Here is a 21,440-nt window from a genome sequence, read left to right on the forward strand (position 1 = left end):
ATTAAAAGCCAGAGCAAGGGATCCTGTGGTGGCCCGTCCCAACTCACACATCAACACAACTTCTGCACTTAAGGCTCAAGAACACCAAAGAGGGGACATAAACAAGAGCCAGAGGTACAGAACACTGCCTGAGACTGTCTCCTGGAAATGACAGGGAAGGCACACCCATGAAGTCTCAGCATGGCTACCTAAACAGGACTTCAACAAGGCTGATGCCAAATGAACATGATAACCTCACGGGGGCCCCAAATCCTAGACAACTGTAGGCAACGAAGGAATTCTGAGTGGCAGCAAAGTCTTTTCTAAGGAGTTCTCCAGTTGATCTCTAAAGTAGTCAGTGCTGAAATTATAAAAATGCAAGTAACACAATGAGCAGATTCTGCTTTTTTTTTGAACCAGTTTCTCTGTAGCCTTGGCTGTCCTGGACCAGGCTCACAATCATCCATGAGATCTGGTGCTCTTTTCTGGCATGCAGGTGTACATGCAGACAGAACACTGCATACGTTAAAAAAAAAAAATCTAGAACTACAGGATAATGTTTATTAGCAACATTAAATTTCTATATAGCAAAGACAACGCTGAACACTCAAAAGGGCAAATGAGAAATTGGGAAAGCTTTTCATTAATAAAGTTTTATTTAACTTGATATCAGATATAAAGCCAAGCAAGACATAAAATAGCATTCAAGAAGCATTGTGAGGAGGGCAATGAGAGAATGCAGTTTGAATGTCATTAAGGGAATCATTGAACACATTACACAGTTTATTCATACTATACAAGGCAATATAGGCAGCGAAAAGGCTGACAAAATGAACCCATATAAAAATCTCAACATTATGCATGATTGAATTTATACAGGATATGCAAGAATACACCCTTATCTGTTGGTATTGAGATTGGGGGCAAATTCTTTTAAAAGACATCCTGTTTTCCAAGTCAACTAAGAACAAATAAATAATTACACAACAAGAAAACAGTTTCAGATCTGAAAGTTCATAACTCAAGACAGTGGGTTAAAGGCAGCAAGTACCTGAAAAAAGAAAGCGAAACTAGGGACAAGCTGGTAGATTTAGAGTTTAAACCAGAATTTAAACCTAAGCTAGGCAGACGACTTTGCAGGATGACTTAGGATAGATAGATCAGGACACACAGTGAAGGAAGTATTATAAACATATAGGCTACAATTATATACATTTGTTGGATCCCCTGTGAAACTAAAAGCAATTTAAATGTTTATACAAATTCTATTATCCTAAAGTCAGAAGCAACCACATTCAAATGAGCTATGGAAAGTAAAAAGTCTTTATTGAAGAGCACGTATACTATGTACAGGTGGCACATGGTGCCAATTGCATTTGCAGATGGAGTAGTCCATTTGAGCTATTACGCCTTTTTCACAGCCTTGGACAAATTTTGAATTAGTGTACAATTCAGCTGTGCCAGAGTGCTGATCTTAGCATGCTTAGATGTTGCATACTTGTTCTTAATAGTCTGTAAGAGAAAAACACCACAATCAAAAAGAAAACAAAAACCATCCCAACGGGCCGTGTGCAGAGAGAGGCTGGAGAAATGGAATATAATTCCAACTTAAAAAAAAATGAAAACAAAATTAAACAAAATCTATGTAGTCCTGACTAGCCTTGAACTCAGAGTCCCATGCGCCTCCTCCCGGCCTCCAGAGTGCTGGTATTAAAGTCTTAAGCCAGCCATGAAGTTTCAATAGACTCACCATGTGTTTTGTAAGGCCTTGGTTCACCATGACTATGTTCTTAGCCATGTGCTGCATAACAGGAAGGAGAGAGTCTTCAGTGTAGGAGAGGTAGTGCTGCAGAGTTGGTGTCTAAGACAAAATAAATAAAAACGTGTTTAAGCACACCAGTGGCTTTTATCAACTTTCTACATGACATTAAGAGTCTGGCCAGGGGAGAGTGTATAGTAATCACAACTGAAATTTAAGACACATCTGCCCATCTAAACCACAATATAAATGCTGGCTTCCCTACTTCCATGTCAGGACAGCACAGTCTACATGAGAAACACCCATTCCAAGAATGTGATGAGTTTCTTAGATCCACTTGTAGTTTCCTTTCTCAAAGGGGTGTTTCCATAAAGATTAAATTAGCTAAAGAAATGGAGCCATTCTAAGAAGACAGCACAGCATCCATTACCATGCCATGTTCACACTCAAAAGCCGTTCACAACCTAAAAGCTTGGTGGCTGGTGAGGCAGCTTACCCATTCACCGTTGTCAAGGATTTTCAGTGCTAAGCAGAAAGCCCCAGCTGCAATTTGAGAAGGAGCAAAGTGTACCATGTCATAATCCAGCATGGTGAGCTCCATGAGGTATTTGGCCAAAGTATGCTGCTCAACATCAACCTGGAATAGACACACACAGCATTCTGAGCCTTTTGCAGAATTTTACTTGGCAATAACATAAAAAGCTCTGTCAGTGACTACAACTGTCCACACAAACCTTAAGAGTAACCACATAATTAATACACAGCCTGATTAGAAATGAGTAACAGCCATATCCCTCTCCCGAGTAGTTAGGTTTTTAATATACATCAGCAGCTATATTAAACAAAGTAGCAAAACAAGAAATCTATACCTCTCCAATTTTAGAGGCTCTACGGAGGAAGTGTAGAGGCAAAGGGCGACCCAGACTGAAGTTTAAAACTCTTAGAATCTTCATTTCCATTTGTCTGATCTGGTGCTTCGTGTAGGTGTTGTTAGTCACAAAAGCGAAGTCACCGATTTCTGGTGGGTACATTTCTTCATATTTGCTTGCAATAAACATGGCAGTCACACCAACCAGCTGGAGCATCTTCTTGGGCACACAATTGTTCTGCAATGGCACATTCAATTAACAGTGTGTACTCTTAACAGCTCAACTGATGACACCTTACTTCCCAAGAAAGATTTCAGTTTCCGGCTAGGTATAATAAATAGCTCAAAGGCTAAGGTACCTGGCCTACCACAGGACCCTGGGTTCAACTTTCCATGTCTACCTCCCGTCCTCCAAGGTTCTCATAGAACTCAAAATTACACATACCTGCATAAACCGATCAATAATGGAAACAGTCATATACATGGTCTCCTGCAGCAGCCTAAATTTCATCTGAACCTGTACTAGCCAGTCAATGAGGATGGCTCTCATATTTCCAGTGACTTCACGACCCAGTAAGTATTTTGGTCTAACTGACTGCTCTTCCTGAGGGGGAAAAAAAAAAGTTACTCTAAAAGCATCACTCCCTATTCTGTTTGTGTCCATAAAGACCAGTTAATATATATAGAACAGATAGCTCTGGAGCAGCTCATTAAGAAAGCAAGAAAGCTCATTAGAACAGTCAGGCTCTTCATGTTGTTCAGACACTCAATTCAGCAGAACCTACTGCAGCTTACACCCTGTACCCACCAGTTATCTCAGATCTTTTCATAAGAATAATACAGAATCTGAGCTTTGCGGTGCAGAAAAAATAAATTTTAGAACACAGCTAAGGCTAAGACATTAAGGACTAATACGTTCAACTACCAAATCCAGTTCTGCAGAACACAAATCTTAACCAGTAACAAGAATTAAAAAGCAATGGCGAGTTTGGACAGATACCTATTGAAGGCTCCTTTAGAAAATATAGATGCAAAAGGGAATGGGAGCCAGCAAGACGGCTTAGTGGGTAAAGGCCTGTTGACTTAAGTTCAATCCCTGGAACTTGTTTAACAGTGGAAGGAGAGCCAACTCTTGAAAATTGTTCTCTGACCCACACCCACCCTGTCCCAAAGGACAAGACACTGAATAAACCAATGATAACCTGAGAAGACAATGCTAGGGCTAATAGTTCAGTGGCCAAATGCTTACTTAATATGTACCAGGTTGTGTTCTATCCCTAAGCCTTGGGGCAGGTGGTGTTAAATCTGCCGCGCACATTAACTATAGAGTGTATTGTTTAAGGAGGTGAAAGAGCAAATGTCATTAGTATCAACAACTTTAGAGTGTGCTCCTTTTAGACACAGCAACCACATGGTGGCTCATAACCATCTATAGTGAGATCCGGTGCCCTCACACATGCAATTTATTTAAATAATAAATAAATCTTAAAAAAAAGTACTTTCCCAAACAAGCACATGTACACTGACACAAAATGATGCCTTGTTAGGACAGCTACAGTCCTTTAGCATGTCATCCACCTCCCCTCAAACCCTGAGGTCTACGTGAGTTAAGAGTTCTGGCAGTCAGTATTTCCCAACACAGAAATCTTGAATTCAACATGGCAAGTCCACTTCATGGGGCTAGTGACTTTATTACAATGCTGTTTGAAAAGTGGAAATAGTGTTTCAAATGTTATTTGAGGTAAAGAAATGTCAAGTGTGCTGCTGATAGCTTTGATAGCTGAGTTGGTGGCACAGGACTTTAATCCCAGTACCAAGAGGCAGAAGGATCTGGGAGTTCCAAGCCAACCTGGTCTCTATCGTGAGCTCCAGAACAGACCAGTCGTGACACAGAGACCCTGCCTCAATAAATAAATAAATAAATGTAAATAAGTAAATCAGCCAGCTGTGGTGGTGCTTGCCTTTAAAATTCCAGCACCGGGAAGGTCGAACCAGAAGGATCTTAAACAAGAATAAAGGTCCTGAGTAAAGCAGGCTACAGTGTTAATACTGACCTCCAGCTGTCTGAGGTAAGTGTATATATCTTTCACATATTCGCTACAGAGGTTCGGATCAGCTCCGTCATCTGCATCCACATCACTCACTGCAAGAATGACGTCAGAGAAAGCCTGGCACAGATATTCTTCTGCAGGTGCACATCCAGAAGTTTCCATTGGGCTTGGAGAGGGATTATCAACCTTGAAAAAGACAAGACTCCATGAAACAATGAGGACCACATGCCACAGCCTGGGAAGGAAAGTCAGTATTGGTATCCCCCAGCCAAAAATCATTCTGAGAAAATGCAATTCATTTCATTAAAGGAAAAACATTTATTTTTTCCCCCCAATTTCTTTCTGGGAAATTATTAAAGGTAAATACTGGGGGCTGGAGAAATTGCTTAGTAGTTAGGAGCACTGTCTGCTCTTCCAGGTCTTGAGTTCAATTCCCAATAACCACATGGTAGCTCATAACCATCTACAATGGGATCTGAAGCCCTCTTCTGGCATGCAGGTGTACACTGAGATTGGGCACTCATATACACACAAAATAAACCTTAAAAAAAAAGTAAATACTGGGCTGGAGCAATGGCTTAGCTGTAAAGAGCACTTGCTTTTTTTTTTTTTTTGCCAAGGGCTGGAATTCAGTTTTTCTACAGGAACCAGATGACCTACACCAGCTACAGGATATCTGATGCCCTCTTCTGGCCTCCTTGGGCATGGCATAATTTGCAAACCCATGTCTCACCCATGAAAAAGGAATCTTTGAAACAAAAACCAGACATGCCAGAGGCATGCCTTTAACTCCAGCAGGTGGGAGGCAGATCTAAGCTGAAGCCAGCCTGGTTTCCATAGGAAACTGCAAGGCAACAAGATCTGGTCTCATAAAAAGGTAAATTCCTAAATTCCCGAGGGCCGGAGAGATGGCTCAGAGTTTAAGAACATTGGCTGTTCTTTCCAAGATCCTGAGTTAAATTCCCAGCAACCACATGGTGGCTCATAACCATCTATAGTGAGATCTGGTGCCCTCACACATGCAATTTATTTAAATAATAAATAAATCTTAAAAAAAAAAAAAGGCAAATCCCAATTTGATTAAGCCAGTTTAAAGTAGGAAGAACTGGGCTGGCAAGATGGATAAAGGTGCCTATTGCCAAGTCTTAACAGCAGAGTTCCACCCCCAGGACCCAACATGGTAGAAGAACTGACTCAAAAGGTGTCCTCTGACCTCTGCAAGTGTGTATTCACACACAAAATATAATGTAAAAAAAAAAAAAAAAAAGGGTGGGGTGGGTAGAGGTTTGGGAGCTGGAGAGATGGCTCAGCAAATAGAGTCCTTGCTGCTCCATCCTGACAACCAGAGCTCAGATCATAGAACCCACATTGGGTGACTCAAAAATGCCTAGAACTCCGGCCCCAAGGGACCTCTCCTGTGCCCTTCTGGCCTAACATGCACATGATTGGGCACATACAAATAAAAAAGGACTAACTACTAACACGTAAAGAAAGTCAAAGGAAACAGGTAATAAAGCAACTGTTCATTAGCACCATGTGAAGTTGATTTAAACAAATGACAAGTCTTCAACCTTTATTCAGGTGGATACAAGTTCTTGATTACAATGACGCTAGAGAAAGTGATATAAACGGATATAGCTGTGCTATTTAGTGCAGGCTAGCCCTGACTTGTATTCCCCCTACTGCACTATCACACCTAGTAGTAAGATTTAGTGTGTTTGTGTGCTTTTGTATTTAGTACCCAAGGCCTCCTATGTGCTGAACATGCTATAAACCCAGCCAAAAACATTTTTAGGCTTAAAATGTTAACCCATCACCTCCCCCTTTTTCCATAATACATATTACATATTCAAACACTATTGTGTGCATCAGAGTGGAAACGGAGGGCCTCACTATTTGTGGCTCTGGCTGGCTGGCCTATAGAGGCAAAGCTGGCCTTGAACTCAGAGCCCCACCTGCCTTTTGACGGAGTGCTGGGATTAGAGACACCTATTTACTTAATCTTATTTTCTGTCTGAAAATTTTCTTTTATAAGAGGCTCATTAATTTTGCGGCTGTGCTAGGGAGCAGAAGATTCACAAACACATCTGTGTGTTATTATTGCAGACCTTCACTAAAATTCTTTGGTTCAGGATGCTACACATAAGGAAGCAATTAAAAAGATCTGGATGGGATGCACCATCCCAACACTGGAGAGCTGGGGGCAGAAGAATCTCAACTTCAAGGATGGCACGGGCTACACAGTGACACAGAAAAGATGGTGCCCACCTCTGGATCCCAGATCTCAAGAGGCAGTTCCACATCATGAGACCTTGTGTACATAAACAAAAAACCCTGACACATCTGTGTGCCACCATCAGATATGGAGGTAATACCTACCCAGCGAGTGTGTGTTAATGCATGTCAAATACCTTTGCTTAACACTCAATATACATTCCAACACTGTGTGCATCAGAGTGGGAATGAAGTCGGAAAGAAAGAAGACTTTTTAAAATGCTAAGTTTACCAAAATAGGTTCGGGAGAAAGCTTTTCTTCCATAACAGGTTCAGGGTCAGCAAGTTCCACCTCTGGCTCACACACTGGCGCCTTCTCCACAGGTTTTGGTATGATTTTAGCAGTAACTTTTCCAGCAGCTGAAGTTTTTGCTTCCTGTGGAAGGAATGGAGAAAACAGAATGTTTTCCCAAAGGTGTCAGCTGGAAGACTGGCTTTTTCAGTATAGCTGGGCCAAGAAGATAGTTACCTTTTTCAGAGGCATGCTTGTCTGTACCTGCTCGCTGACTTTGTTACCAATGTCTCCAAGCGCGGTTCTGGGTCTCAGTCCGGGCTTGGAGGCTGCAGCAAATGCCACAGGCACTCGCTTGGCGCCTGCCATGCTGACCTTGGCCTTATTTTCAGTGTTAATTTTCGAATTCTGGAAAAAAAAAAAAAAAAACTACTTGAGAGATGATCCATGGCGGCTGCAGGAAGTCAAGGGTTAATGAAGGTGGGCCTCAACTGAGGCTCCCACAAGCAAAGCCAGGGTTCTCAAGACGTCCTCCCACTGGGATACCTTCTCCCCTCAGAGCTGTGTGTGGTTCCCGGGCTTCCGAGTCCCAGGACACCCTTCCATGCATCCCAGCAGGAAGGCCAACCCCTACTCCGGCCGTGACAAGCCCGTTTCCACCCAAACCTTCCCCATTCCCCTATCATCCAACTTCCTCCTAGGTCCCATGCAATCCTAAACCCTGAGTTTCCATCAGAAAGGAAACGAGGGGTTTCAGACAGCATCCGGGAAGGCGAAGGGCTCGCTCCGGGGCCTCCAACACCGAAGCTCACCACCCACGCCTCCCCGGGGCTGCAGCCCGGACAGGTTCAGAGGTCTCCCTCGCCCTCCAGCCGGTCCCCGGCTCCCCGCCTGGCCGCCACGGTCCGCTCCCGCGGCGCCCGGCCCGGCTCACCCTAGTGACCCTGAGCGCCATGGCTCTTCCTGGAGTGGGGGCTCGGCGACCAGAAGCAGGACACCCCGGCCCCTGGCTGGCCACGGACAGAAACCGACAGCCGTTCCTCCGGAGCACGCCGGGAGGAGCCTGCCGGGCCTGGGTTTAAACCCCGGGCCGCTCTCTCCTCATTGGCCCGTTCGTGGCACTTGCTCGCTTCCCATTGGCGCTGCGGGCTCCCCGTAGAATGCGTTTCCTGGGCGATCCCGCGACCAGGTTCGAGGGGCGGGGCCAGAGCGAGGACGCCCACCCCTCCCGAGCTCAGGCTCTGCGCCTGCGCGCTCGCGGCTGCGCGGCCCCTGGCGTGCTGATTTAGGAAAAGACCGTGGCCCCCGCCACAGCTCAGGAGCGTGCCGCGAAATTTGGCTGTCGTCCTTCTCATTATTGTTTCTCATTCTCCTCCTCTACAAAAGTGGCAATGCTATCTCAGAGTTCATGGAAGTCTGTCTGGGATGGAGCATGAAATTATAGCACGTATATAAGGTCAATGATTATTATAATCAAACAGATTAACATAGCAGCCGCCCCGGTAGTTACTGCCCCAGTGATAAAAGAAAATGTGCCTTCTGCTTAATTTTGCTGTAAGCCTAAGGTTACTCCAAAAATATAGTTTTGTAAAATCTACTTATTTAACAAGAATCCCTAATGCAACTCTTCCCTCCTTCGACCTCAGACTCCTTATTAAGGTTTATTATCTTTCGTAAAAAAAAAATTTCCACATTAATTTTCAGTAACACTAATGAGGATTTTTTTGTTGTTGTTTGGTTGGTTTGGTTTTCGAGACAGGGTTTCTCTGCGCAGCCCTGGCTGTCCTGGAACTTACTCTGTAGAGCAGGCTGGCCTTGAACTCACAGAGACCCGCCTCGCAGAGACTGCGTTCCCAGTGCTGGGATTAGAGACGTATGCCACCAACGCCCAGCCAGATCTCATGTACACAGATTGAGCTGGAACTCCATGTAGCCGAGGATGACTTTAAATCTCCTCTTCTCCTCCCTCCCTCACCTCCTCAGTGTGGAGGTTACAGGTGTAAACCGCTGCACTGGGTTTGTGTGACAGTGGGGACTGAACCCAGGTTTTCAAGCAAGCACTACCAATGGCGCTGTATCCCTAGTCCTCTAATAATCATTAATATACAAATTAAGGTACTCAGTAAACAAATACCATATCCCATTCCTGCTCCAACCTGCCATCTCTCTCTCTCTCTGTGCAAGAACAGTTTTGTTTGAGACAAGGTCTCTACAGTAGCCTGAGGTTAGCATCGGAATTTGGAATTTGTAGTAATTCTACCTTAATTTCCTACATGTTGGCATTAAAGGAATGTGCCACCACAACTGGCTAGGATTATACTTTTTCTAAGGGGGGGAGATGTTCAAGACAGGGTTTTTCTGTGTAGCCCTGGCTGTCCTGGACTCACTCTGTAGACCAGGCTGGCCTCGAACACACAGAGATCTGGCTGCCTCTGCCTTCCTGAGTGCTGGGATTACAGGCGTGTGCTGCCATGCCTGGCTGTTAGGCTTCCAGCAGAACTTCACAGAAGTCCAGCATTTTCCTGCCCAGTCTCCCCTAGCGCCAGCAGGGCACATCAGCAAGCTAGCAACCCCAACACAAGACTGAGGCGAGGAGGACTGCCATGAGTCCAAAGCCAATCTGAGCCATACTGTGAGTTCCAGGCCAGCCTGGCTTTAGTGTGAGACCTTGTCTCAAAAACAAAACAACCAACCGCTTACCCCTAACGGGACACCTGTATCATCCCTTCCAAGGCTCAGGGATTATTGTGGAAGAAGCAGCAGAAGGAACAGAGCTGGAAGATAGGAAAGTACTGTGTAACCGTTTCCTCTGAAACAGAAAGATTCTATCCTGCAGGAAAGCTCTTTAAACAAGAAGGGGGGTGGTGGGAAATAATAGCTTCCGGAAGTCCCTGAAACTTACTAGATTCACTAGGTTTTTCCTTGCCACAATACACTTAGCCAAGCTACAAAAACACTCTTAGACAAGCAAAGCTACATGAAGACTCAGACCAGACCAGCTGCACGGGAGAAGCAGAAACCAGATGAGCTGCCTAGAAGAGTTTTAGACTGACTGATGGACCTGGAAAGTACACTCTCCCAATTGTGGAGCTACCATCAGGCTGTAGAGTGTGCTCCAGGTCTTGTGAGACATCACCTGAGTTACGGTGGGCTTTGGTGATGCAGCTGTCTTTGAGTCATTTTTTGTTCCTGTAAGGAACTGTAATAAAGCTCATTGGTTCACCAAGTTAGACTTTGGTGCTATCCATGCTTTGGTCTGTTGCGAGCTTCCTCTCTGAGTGAATAGATGTGTGTTTTGTCTCCTCGGGGGAAGTTTTGTCACACTACAGGCATGATGCAAAATGACACTCATGAACTTTCTCCAGCAATGGGTACTTGTACAAAATCAACATCAGACTGGGCCTGTTAGCATTTCATCATGGATTAGGGAGGGACTCATAAAACCCAATCCCTTGGACACTGAGAGTCTGAGATAGGATGAATAACTATTAGTCAGCCTGAGCAATATAGTGAGATAAGGGCGGTGGCGAGGTGTCTTCAGCTAGCAAGTTCAAGTTAAGGCCCTTTCTCAAAGAAAAAAGTAAAAGAGAAAAAAAGTGAAAGGAAAGATCCAGGGACTTTTGATGTAGACTATGGACCCACACAGTAATTCCGCTTGAGACAGAAATCCCACGTGAGTATGCTATTCCTTTAACTTTTTATTCTTTGCCAGTTTCATACATGTTTATGAAAAATCTTAGTAGTCTTCAGCCTCCATTACTCTCCCTCATCACTAATCCTCTTCCATTGAAATGATTCTTCCTCCCAGGCAGCGGTCCCGCTTTCACGTCTGTACTGTGTGTGACTCAGCGAGTTGAATCAGAGTTGCCTGCGTAGCATGGGTAGGGTGTTGTTTACTAAAGCACGGGCAACTCAGTGGCTGTGCCACCAAGACAACAACAGCCGTCCAACCAACCGACCAACCAAAAAAACCCAACCCCCTCTCTCCCGGCAACCATTAACTGCCAATGGTTCCCATAGGAAGCTGCATGGACTCATTTGCATGCAGTGGATCAAATTCAGGTTGTTATGCTTGACCGTAGGTGCCTTTTCCCACTGAGCCATCTAGCTGGCTGCCCCTGTCTTTTGAAAAAGCTGCGGCTGGCCTAGAACTTGTTATGTAGACCAGGCTGGATGAAAAACTTACTGCCAGCCTCCTGCTTCTGCCTCCTGAGTGGTAGGATTAGTATATGTAGCTCCATGCATGGCATTTTTCCACTTCCATGTCCGTGTAACAAACAAGAGTTCCTGTTGTTTCACGTCCTCATCATTTGATGTTAGTTTTCAATTTTAGTCATTGTGCTAAGTGTGCAGTACTTTGATGTTGATTTGTTTGTTTGTTTGTTTGTTTGTTTGTTAGTTTTGGTGCTGGGGATAGACCCCAGCCAGCTTAAGTAACGCATCAAGAAGGAAAAATAAAACCGTATTGAGTTTGTTCTTTGCCAGCTTCTTTAAAACACATTGTGATTATTATGAAATCTTTCCCTCTCTGCTCTCCCTCCTCCCTTTATCACCTCCTCTCTCCCTGCAGGTCCTCACATCCTGGACATTTTGTTGTGGCTGTTGTGGGATTTTCTGTTTTGTTTTGTTTTTAAAGACCTACTGAGTTTAAGCCAGGTGTGGTGGTACACACCTTTAATCACAGTACTCAGGCATTATCTCTAAGAGTTGGAGGCCAGACTGGTCTACACAGTAAGTAAGTTCCAGGTCAGCCGGGACTATGTAGTCAGACCTCATCTAAACAAAACAAAACAAAACAACAACAACAACAAAAACCCTGGGCACTGTGGCACATATACCTGTAATCCTAACACTTGGGGAGGCAGAAGCAGGTAGATCTCTGTGAATTCTAGGCCAGCCTGATCTACAAAGCAAATCCAAGACCGTCAAGGCTACACAGAGAAACGCTGTCTCAAAAAAAAAAAAAAAAACAAAAGAAATACCAACAAAACAAACCAAAAACAACAACAACAATAAACAACCTTCTGAGTTTGATTATCAGTGTGACCATGGCTCATGGAGCCTGCTGGGCTCCTCTGCTGTATACAAATTGTAGGAGACAATGACTGTCCCTCTCTCCTAGTGTCCGTCAGTAGTTCAGCAAGGAGGGTGGGATCTTATGAGGCTCTTGCTGATCAGTGACCGACTGCTTGTTAGGCTCCTTGCAGGCAGCCACAGCTGAGTGAGGTCATGATCGCATTCCCTTTGCCATACCCAAAAGACAGCACTTCACAGCCCTCCCTATTTTTAAGGAACTCAGATTTTAATGTGCAGTTCTTTAATGGCATATGGTACTAAGCATTTTAAAATATGTTTATTCATCATCTGTGTGTCTTTTACAGTGAAATATCTGCTCAATATTTTGCTCTAGTTTTTGGAGACAGGGCCTCACTGTGTCGCTTTGGCTAGCCTATAACTTGCTTTGTAGGCCAGGCTGACCTTGAATTCAATCTGTTTGCTTCTGCTTTGAAATAAAATATGATTATTTTAGCATTTCAAAACCTTAATGATGAGAATGTGGTCCTGTTTTCATTTTGTTATGCCAGGATCACTAGACCCTCAGAGACCACCAGGAGACGATTCGATGCAAGAGCAAGAGAGCTTTATTAAGAGAGCGATCAAACTTGGGACCCAAGTCTCACTGACACAGCAGTAGAGAAGTGGGACTCCAAGCCCTGCATGAGCAGGGTTTTTAAAGGGAAAAACCGAAAGCAGGGGGCTACCATGACATCAAGCAGGGGGGTTCATGCCTTGATTCTACAGGATTGGGTAAAAGTCATAGGGGCGAGGTGACTTTTTATATAATCACAATTGCCATTCTTCTAAACTACATCTGGAATGTTGGGGAGAATTTTCCCAACCAATTCTCACTGATAATTGCTAGGGAGATTGTCTCAATTTTCTATCAAGTATTTATTCTGTGATATTTCCTGGAGGCTGTTGCTAGGAGAGTTAACTTTGTTTTCTGCCAAGTGCATGTTCTGTGATATGTCCTGGTACTTGAGTTCAGCTCCCAGTCAAGATGGCTCCTAATTTCAAAATGGAGTCACCGGGCTAACTTAAACTCTTGAATATCGGTGTCTGTGTGGAGGTTAGAGGATAGTTTGCTGGGGCTGGTTCCCTCCTTCCATTATGTCAGTTCCAGGGATTGAACTCAGGTTGCCAGGCTTAGCAGCAAGCACCTTTACCTGCTAAACTGTCTCAAAGGCCCAGGATTTATTTATTTATTTATTTAGACATGGTATTATGTAGCTTAGGCCAGTCTAGAACTTGCTATGTACCCTTAATCCTCCTGCTGCAGCCTCCCAAGATCTGGATGATAAGTCTGTGCTCCCAAACCAGACTATATTATTTCACTAAGTTCAAACCAGAGCTTCGAATGCAGCACGTGCCTCTGTATGGACAACACAGACCCTAGACTCAATTTCCACCACAAATAAACAAACAAACAAACAAACAAACAAACAGAAAAGGATAACTCAAAACCGTATTTATCCAGGACTGGGAGGCTGAGTCAAGAGGTTTACACAAGTTCAAGGCCAGTCTGGGTTACAGAGTAAGATTCTATCTCAAATCAACAATTGGGGCTAGAGAAATGGTCTGGTGGGTAAGTATTGGGATTCCGAAGAGACAAACAAAGAGGTGCCTATTTAACATACTAAAGTGGACCTGGCCTCCAGGTTCTCCCAGCATCCTTCCGTCTGCAGCTGAATTCTCCCCTATATAATCCAGACATTTTGGTTCTCTCTCTGTCCTCACCTTTCTTTACACTCTTGTTCTCCACCCCTCCTCCACTCTCTGTATTCCTCTGCATGTTGACTTTCCTGGCCTTGTTCCTTGGGATTGGTAGACCCAACTGAGCGATGCTCCCAATGACTCTGCATTTATACTTTAATTTGGGTTGAATTGGCTCATTTTCTCGGCGGAGAATACCTATCAATAAGAGCAGTTGATGTTCTTCCAGAGAACCTGAGTTCAGTTTGTTACAGGGCCCCAGACCTTAGCACAGATGACTCCAAGATGGAAGCATCGTTCAGAGCAAATTTAGCACATAGAGAGTACTACCTGTCAAAACAAAAACAAAGACCTAATCCGTCCAAGTCTACAGTTCTGAGAAAGTACCTAAATGCACTAACTTTGTTTTTTAGCTTTTGTAGTTCCAATTTGGCTAGCTGTTCTTGTTATCTGAAGTATGTCAATTCAGGATATGGCTTTTGTGCTTAAAAGCTCACCCCAAGAAAGGCTTGGGGCTACACTGGGATCTAGAACACCCTGTGTAGTCGCTAGTGGGTCAATAAAGACTTTCTTTTAGCTTAAATCCATGTTGGCTGGCTCATGACTGCTTGCAACTTCAGCTCCAGGAGATCCAAAGCCCCTTTCTAGCCTCTGTAGGCATTCATACATAGGTTTGTACACACAGACATAGACACAGAGAGACAGACAGGCACACACACACACACACACACACACACCAGAAAAAAAAAGCCCATAGCAAAAAGCCATATTTTGTTACATTTCATTGATAACATACTTCCCATCCACAGACCTACAAACACACATAATTAAAAATAAAATTATTCCTAAAAAGTAAAAGCTGGGTCTGGAGAGATGGCTCTGTAGTTAAGAGCATATACTACTTTTCCAGAGAACCTGAGTTTGGTTTCCAGCATCCATGTCCAGCAACTCACAGGCACCTGTAACTCCAGCTCCAGGGGATCTAATGCCCAGCTGTGGCTTCTATGTCCCGTCATCTACATACCCACACATAGATGCACATAAAAGAAAATATATCTATAACAATTATTCTTTCTCTCTCTCTTTCTCTTTCTAAGAAATAGTAAATCTTTATATCTGATTTGGTTCTTTAATCAAAACATGATGATAACAGTGAGTGGTGAACCTTAGTTATGCTGATGCTAGCTGTCACTATATGTCAACAGGCATCTGTTTGTTTGTTTGTTTGTTTTTAGATGGCGTCTCAATGTAGCCCTGGCTGTCCTGGAATTCTCTATGTAGATCAGGCTGGCATAAAATTTACAGGGATCCTTCTGCCTCTGCCTTTAAAGCGCTGGCTTTAAAGGTGAGTGGCACTATGCCTGGCTTGTCAACTGACTTTTAAATGCTGTTTGTTAGGCCAGGGAGATAGCTCAGTGGGTAAAGGGGCTTGCTGCTAAACCTGCCAACCTGAACCTGCAAAGTAAAAAAGAACCAACTTCTGACAACTGTAGAAAATGGTGGATAAGGCATTCTATAAGTCCACAGATGGTGGTTTTGGCAGAAGCATTACATACAGAAAAGGCAAATCCATAATCAGAATAAGTTCCCACTCCAGTAAGGACAAAGCATTGTGTTTTCCGTGGAGGAAGTGGTCCCATGCAGTCAGCCTTCTACCAGTCATTGGCTGGTCACCCCAGGGAATGGTGTCATATTTGGGGCTCAGTGTTGGTCTCTTCTGTTGGCAGATCTGGTGCTCAGCAGCAGCTGTAGCCAGGTCAACCTGGGTGAGCGAAAGACCAAACTGTCAAGACCATGCATAGCCACCATCTCTGCCACCATGGCCACTTTGTTCATGGCTCCCCTGGGCAATGACAGGGATGGCTGGGGAAAGAGGATGACTGTCCACAGAACGGGTCATCCTATCTACTTGTTACTGAACTCCTCCTTAGCTGAAATCATTTTTGATGAGCATTACATGAAACACATGTAATGTATTTTCACATCCTCTGTCCATCTGGAGAGATCTCTCCACATACTTCTTCCCCAGATCTCTTTCTCACCAATTTCCCAATCATGTCTTTCTAAGTCCCTGACCTTCCAGCCAATCCATTGCCTACAGCCCATGAATCTGTGAACAATCCCACATCTGGCCATTTCTTCTTCCAAACAAAATATATGACCATGTCTACTGTCCGAAGTTCTGCCTACTGTCTTCCCTGGCGTCTTTCAGGGTTGTCCCAGAGACTCAGGAGACAGAGGCAGGTGGATCACAGCTTGGTCTACAAAGTGAGTCCAGGAGAGCGAAGGCCACAAAGAAACCCCATCTTAAAAAATCCAAAACCAAATGCAAGACAACAACAAAAGAAACAAAACAAATAAACAAACCACAGCTGTCCACTTCTGATTGGTACCTGCAAAATGTGCAGAACCATCAGTAAAATCAGGCCCCAGTCTTCTCTTTCTCAGTCAACCTATCCCAGACACACCCCATGAGGTACATACTTGGCCAAAGTCAGCACTGTAACAGGGTTAGAAACCATAGGCAACTGGGTAACTTCTTCATGCAACTTGCCTGTGCCTTCAGGACCTGCTCGGGCCTGATTGCATATATACCACTTCCATTTAATAATGAATTGCTGCTGTCCAGGCCTACTTTATGACTTGGTGGGTTGGATAATACCCAGCTCATGATGGGCAGCTCAGGTCGAATGGTAACTTGGTGGCCCAACATCAAATGTTCAGTATCATGGAAATTTTGGTTTCTTAACATAAACTCAGTTATGTTGTGTAAATATGTTTTTGTTTTAATCCTAAGTGTGGGGTTTTAGTTGGGCTTTAGTTTGTTCACAGCTGATAGTTGTCTCATGTGGGGCATGGCCCTTGATGACTGGTAACAGCTTGCCTCATGTGGCACAGAGACAGGCGTGGTCTAGGGCTCTGAGGATGTAACTCCGAGAACCCAGAAAAAGAAAGCATCCTGGGTGGCAATGGCACGTGGCAAGTGGCGGGTGGCAGTCTGAAGAGACCAGAGACAGATGGTGTGGCGGTTTGGAGAGACAGATGAAGAGAGATGCTTCAGTTGTGCAGTGGCTTGGAGGAGACTGCTGGCTGAGTTTGCTGTTAATGGGGATTGGTAAAGCCCTAAAAGAACCCAGCGACTCTGAAGGGCAGGGAGAAGTAAAGGGATCTGCACCTCCTCTCCCCACCAACCTTCTCTCTCCTGTGTAGGGTTGGGAGGTTGGAAGGGAGTTAGAGGGTTAATAAAACAGAGTTTAAAAATGAGAGCTACAGTTCAGTTTCCACCAAGGTCCAGGAGGGGCCAAGAGCTGTCTCTTAGTGGAAGAATACCTGTATGCAGATGGTAGAGCCTTGCATCCTAAAAGTCTCTTCCTTGATTCAGCTATGGGGCCTGCCAAGGCTCCTTACCGCATCGCTATCTGCCTCTGACACCTCCAGCACCATCAGGTCTGCTGGATCCTATGGTCCACGTGTTAGAGCAGCCTGCACAGCAGCCTGGACCTGGAGAAGAGCCGGTTCCTGTTGCAGGCCCCACACAAAGCCAGCAGCTTTTCAGGTCACCTGGTGAATGGGCTGGAGTAACACACTCAGGTGAGGGATATGTTGTTCCCAGAATACAAATAGGCCCATTAAACACTGTGCTTCTTCTGTGGTGGTGGGAGGAGCCAGGTATGATAATTTTTTATTCACCTTGGAAGGAATATCTCTGCATGCCCCACACTGCTGGACTCTTAAGAATTTCACTGAGGTAGAAGGTCCTTGAATTTTGGTTGGATTTATTTCCCATTCTCTGATGCACATATGGGTTACCAAGTATTCAAAAGTGGTTGCTACCTCCTGCTCACTTGGTCCAGTCAGTATGATGCAGTGACGTGCACCAATGTGATATTTTGTGGAAAAGATAGAGGTTCAAGATCCATTCTAACTAAGATATGACCCAGGACTGGACAGTTACTGTATCCTTGAGGTAAAACTGTAACGGTATACACTGGCCTTGCCACTGAAAGCAAATTGTGTCTGCTGATCCTGCTGGACAGGTGCCGAGGAAATGTTCCAGGAGCTGTGTTAATCTGCTCAGGGAAGGACACCGAATCAGGTAGAGCAGCTGCAACCAGAATCATTACTGGAGTATTCCATGGTCAGCTGTCATTCTTCACGGTCCATCTGTCTTCTGCACTGACCAGGAGAGTTAAAGGGAGATGTCCTGGGAACCGCCAACCCTGCAGCTTTCAAGTTCTTGATGGTGGCACCAATTTCTGTAATTCCTCTGGGGAAGAGATACTAGTTTTGAGGGCAGAGGCAACTAACTCCAAAGGCTTCCATTTAGCTTTTCTAACCATAATCCCTCACTCCACAGGCCAGGGACACAGTGTGAGAATTCTGCCAACTTGTAAGTGTATCTGTCCCAACCATTCATTCCAGGACTGTGGAAATAATCACATGATGAGTTCGGGAACCACTGCTCCAACTGTGAGTGAGATTCTAGCCAAAACTCCATTATCACCTGACCTCCATAGTGTTTTAACTGGAGGGCCACAATGTTTCTTGGGATCTTCCAGAAACAGTGTCAATTCAGAATTAGTATCCAATAGACTCTGGAAAGTCTGTTTCCTTCCCCCAGTGTACAGTTACCCTTGCAAGAGGCTCTCTGGAGTAGGTCTGGAGAAAGGCCAACAGTAATATTTTCAGGGATTTTATCAAAGTCCTTAGAGGAACCTGGCTACCACTTCATTCAAGGAGTTCCAGGTAAAACAAACAAACAAACAAACAAAAAAAGAGTTCTGGGGTCTGCAAACTAGCTCAAATCAGGAAATTTCCCTTTTGCCAATATCTAATAGAACCTTTCTTTCATTTGAGAACCTTTCACTAATCAAACCAAAATTCAGTAGTCTTCTTAACTTTTTCACCCCTGAAAACACGATGCTTGATTAGACAGTACCAGAGGTCCATACAAGTCATGCCACCATAAAGATCACCTTTCCTGCACTGACCCTTCTGGGTCAGGCCACTATGGACACTGCTTTGTCTGTGCTGCCCACTATTAACTGTGATCGCCTTGCCTTTGGCGATTCAGTGCTGCCACCTGGCCCCTGCTACCCTGCTACTTTGGGACCCAATGAATCCCATTGCATTTAATTCATCCAGCTGGGCTGCAGCATCTCCACCCCTAAGGTCTAGCATGAGAAAAAGGGTGACAACAAAGCTCTTCAGATGTGCTGGTGCCCACCTCACCTTTCATCCTATAGGACTGGTGAAGGGCATGTCTCCGGGGCCTTCCTATTGTGGAGGATTAAGTTTTACACAGAGTACCCACTCTAGCATTGCAGTTTCCCTGAGTCTTACAATCTCTTCATCAACACTAAGCCAAAAGAGCAGCACTCTAATCCCAGCACTGGGGGAGGCACAGACAGGCGGATTGAGGCCAGCTTGGTCTATAAAGTGAGACCAGGACAGCCAAGGCTACACAGAGAAACCCTGTGTTGAAACTAGCCCCCTCCCCCCCACCAAAAATATATCAGCAATCTCTGTCCTAGTTAGGATTTTATTGCTGTGTAGACATCATAACCATGGCAACTTTTTTTTTTTTTTTTTTTTTCAAGACAGGTTTTCTCTGTGTAGCCCTGGCTGTACTGGATTAGCATTTGTAGACGGGGCTGGCCTCAAATTCACAGCGATCAGCCTCCAGAGTGCTGGGACTATAGGTATGTACCACCACCCCTGGCTCATGGCAACTCTTATGAAGGAAACTATTTAATTGGGGCTGGCTTACAGTTTGAGAGATGTAGTGCATTATGGTCATGTTGGGAAATATGGCCACACACAGGCAGACATGGTGCTGGAGAGGTAGCTGAGAGTTCTGTATTGGCAGGCGGCAGGAAGAGGCTGCCAAACTGTCTGACTGGAGCATCTGTCAGTTGCTCAAAGCCCACCCTGAGTAACACACCATCTTCAACAATGTCACTCCATCAAGGCCACACCTCCTACTAGTGCCACTCCCTGAGACTAAGGGGGCCATTTTCTTTCAAACCACCAAGATCTCTCAACTCTTTTTCAGTAGGCCTATCTTCAACCATCTCCTCCAATGAGTAGCCATGGTGAGTTATGGCCCCATGTGTATTTCTTTACTCTGATATTGCTGGGCCCTAGCCTGGGATAAGGTTTTCTCATCCTCACAGCCACTATTGCATACTTATCAGTCTTTTTGAAATCACCCATGGGGGCACTTGTAGCTACTGTGACTTAACATTCTTTTGCTTTTCCTCATACTTGTTTTAAATCTGACAAGTGGTTTGACTTTGTCTTACTTAGCCTTGTTAAACTGTTATCTTCTAGAATACAGTTCCTAAACCTATAGACAACATTGTGACAGAGATATCAATCACTCCATCTACACCAACAGGTAACTCTCAGCACTGAGGACATCTCAGCTTTGAATGATACTGTCTGGCCTTCAACCTCCTGCAGGAATGACCCCCATCCACTTTAAAATGTGGTTGGGGTTGAGGGTAGAGTGACTTTCTTCAGGTGAGATAAACCCTTTGAGAATGAGGATTCAAAGCTCTCAGTTTCAATAGGGTCCTCCCACACATGCCCATCCCAGGTCACAGGATCCCATCCTTAACCAATGAATGCCCTTAACTGTTGAAACCCTCTGAGGCTGGAACTTGAATTCTCACTGTAATTCAGCCATCTTCTAATGAGGGCTTCAGTTTCATTTTCCTCAACTTGAGCTCTGTGGCTGCTGGAAAGGAGTTTCTTCTGGGGCACACTGTTTATGTGCATCTGGAGCTGGTCAATTTTATCACTAACTCATTGTCCTTTGCCATATTTCTGAGACGCCACAAGTTGGTTAATTTTATCGCGGAGCTCATCCTTATCCATTGTTAATTCATCCAGAGATGCTAAAAGCAACCTACCAGCATCAATTTCCTTATTTTTCCACAAAATGTCCCAAGTTTTATATACAGCCACTAAATCCACAAAACCATTAAGCAGTTGGTTATGCAGGATAATCAAATGCATTATCTCCTTAAAAAGTTTGTAATATGGTTCATACCATGGGCTTTCAGCACTCTGCAAGCTCCCAGGAGAGCTTCACTAACTGGAGAGGCTTTGACAACAGTGTTGGTGAACTGAAAAGCCTACTCCACATACTTTATAGATGTGTTTTGGTTGCTCTAGAACCACCTCCCACTTCTGGTCCAACAAAGCCTGTATTACTCAGGATTCTCTAGAGTTACAGAACTTACAAGATAATTTTTCTCTCTATAGAAAGGGTTTATTAGAATGACTGGCTATGAATGTATAGTCCACAAGGCTCTTTCAGCTGGTCTTCACTAGACCCTAAATCCTGAAGTAGACTCTAATGCCAGTGAAGGAATGGGCTTGCCTGTGAAAGCAAGCAGGCAGAGAGCAAACTTCTTTCTTCCATGTCCTTTATACAAGCTTCCAGGAGAAGGTGTGCTCCAGACTAAAGGTGGATCTTCCTGCCTCAAATATCTG

The 21,440-nt window shown here is 44.5% G+C and overlaps 1 protein-coding gene across 1 annotated transcript; it reads right to left on the minus strand.

The window, feature by feature from the left end:
* Positions 1 to 1,279: 1,279 nt before the first annotated feature.
* Ccnb1 (cyclin B1) lies at positions 1,280 to 8,230 on the minus strand. The gene is made up of 9 exons (XM_021663990.2): positions 8,098 to 8,230; positions 7,401 to 7,571; positions 7,164 to 7,307; positions 4,661 to 4,843; positions 3,052 to 3,210; positions 2,608 to 2,844; positions 2,235 to 2,375; positions 1,730 to 1,840; positions 1,280 to 1,491 (listed from the first exon to the last, which is right to left on the minus strand). Exons 1-9 carry the CDS (start codon positions 8,116 to 8,118, stop codon positions 1,384 to 1,386), a joined length of 1,275 nt encoding a protein of 424 aa, XP_021519665.1. The 5' UTR covers positions 8,119 to 8,230; the 3' UTR covers positions 1,280 to 1,383.
* Between the last annotated feature and the right edge of the window lie 13,210 nt (positions 8,231 to 21,440).

This window comes from Meriones unguiculatus, chromosome 6, assembly GCF_030254825.1.
Source record: "Meriones unguiculatus strain TT.TT164.6M chromosome 6, Bangor_MerUng_6.1, whole genome shotgun sequence".
NCBI classification, from domain to species: domain Eukaryota; kingdom Metazoa; phylum Chordata; class Mammalia; order Rodentia; family Muridae; genus Meriones; species Meriones unguiculatus.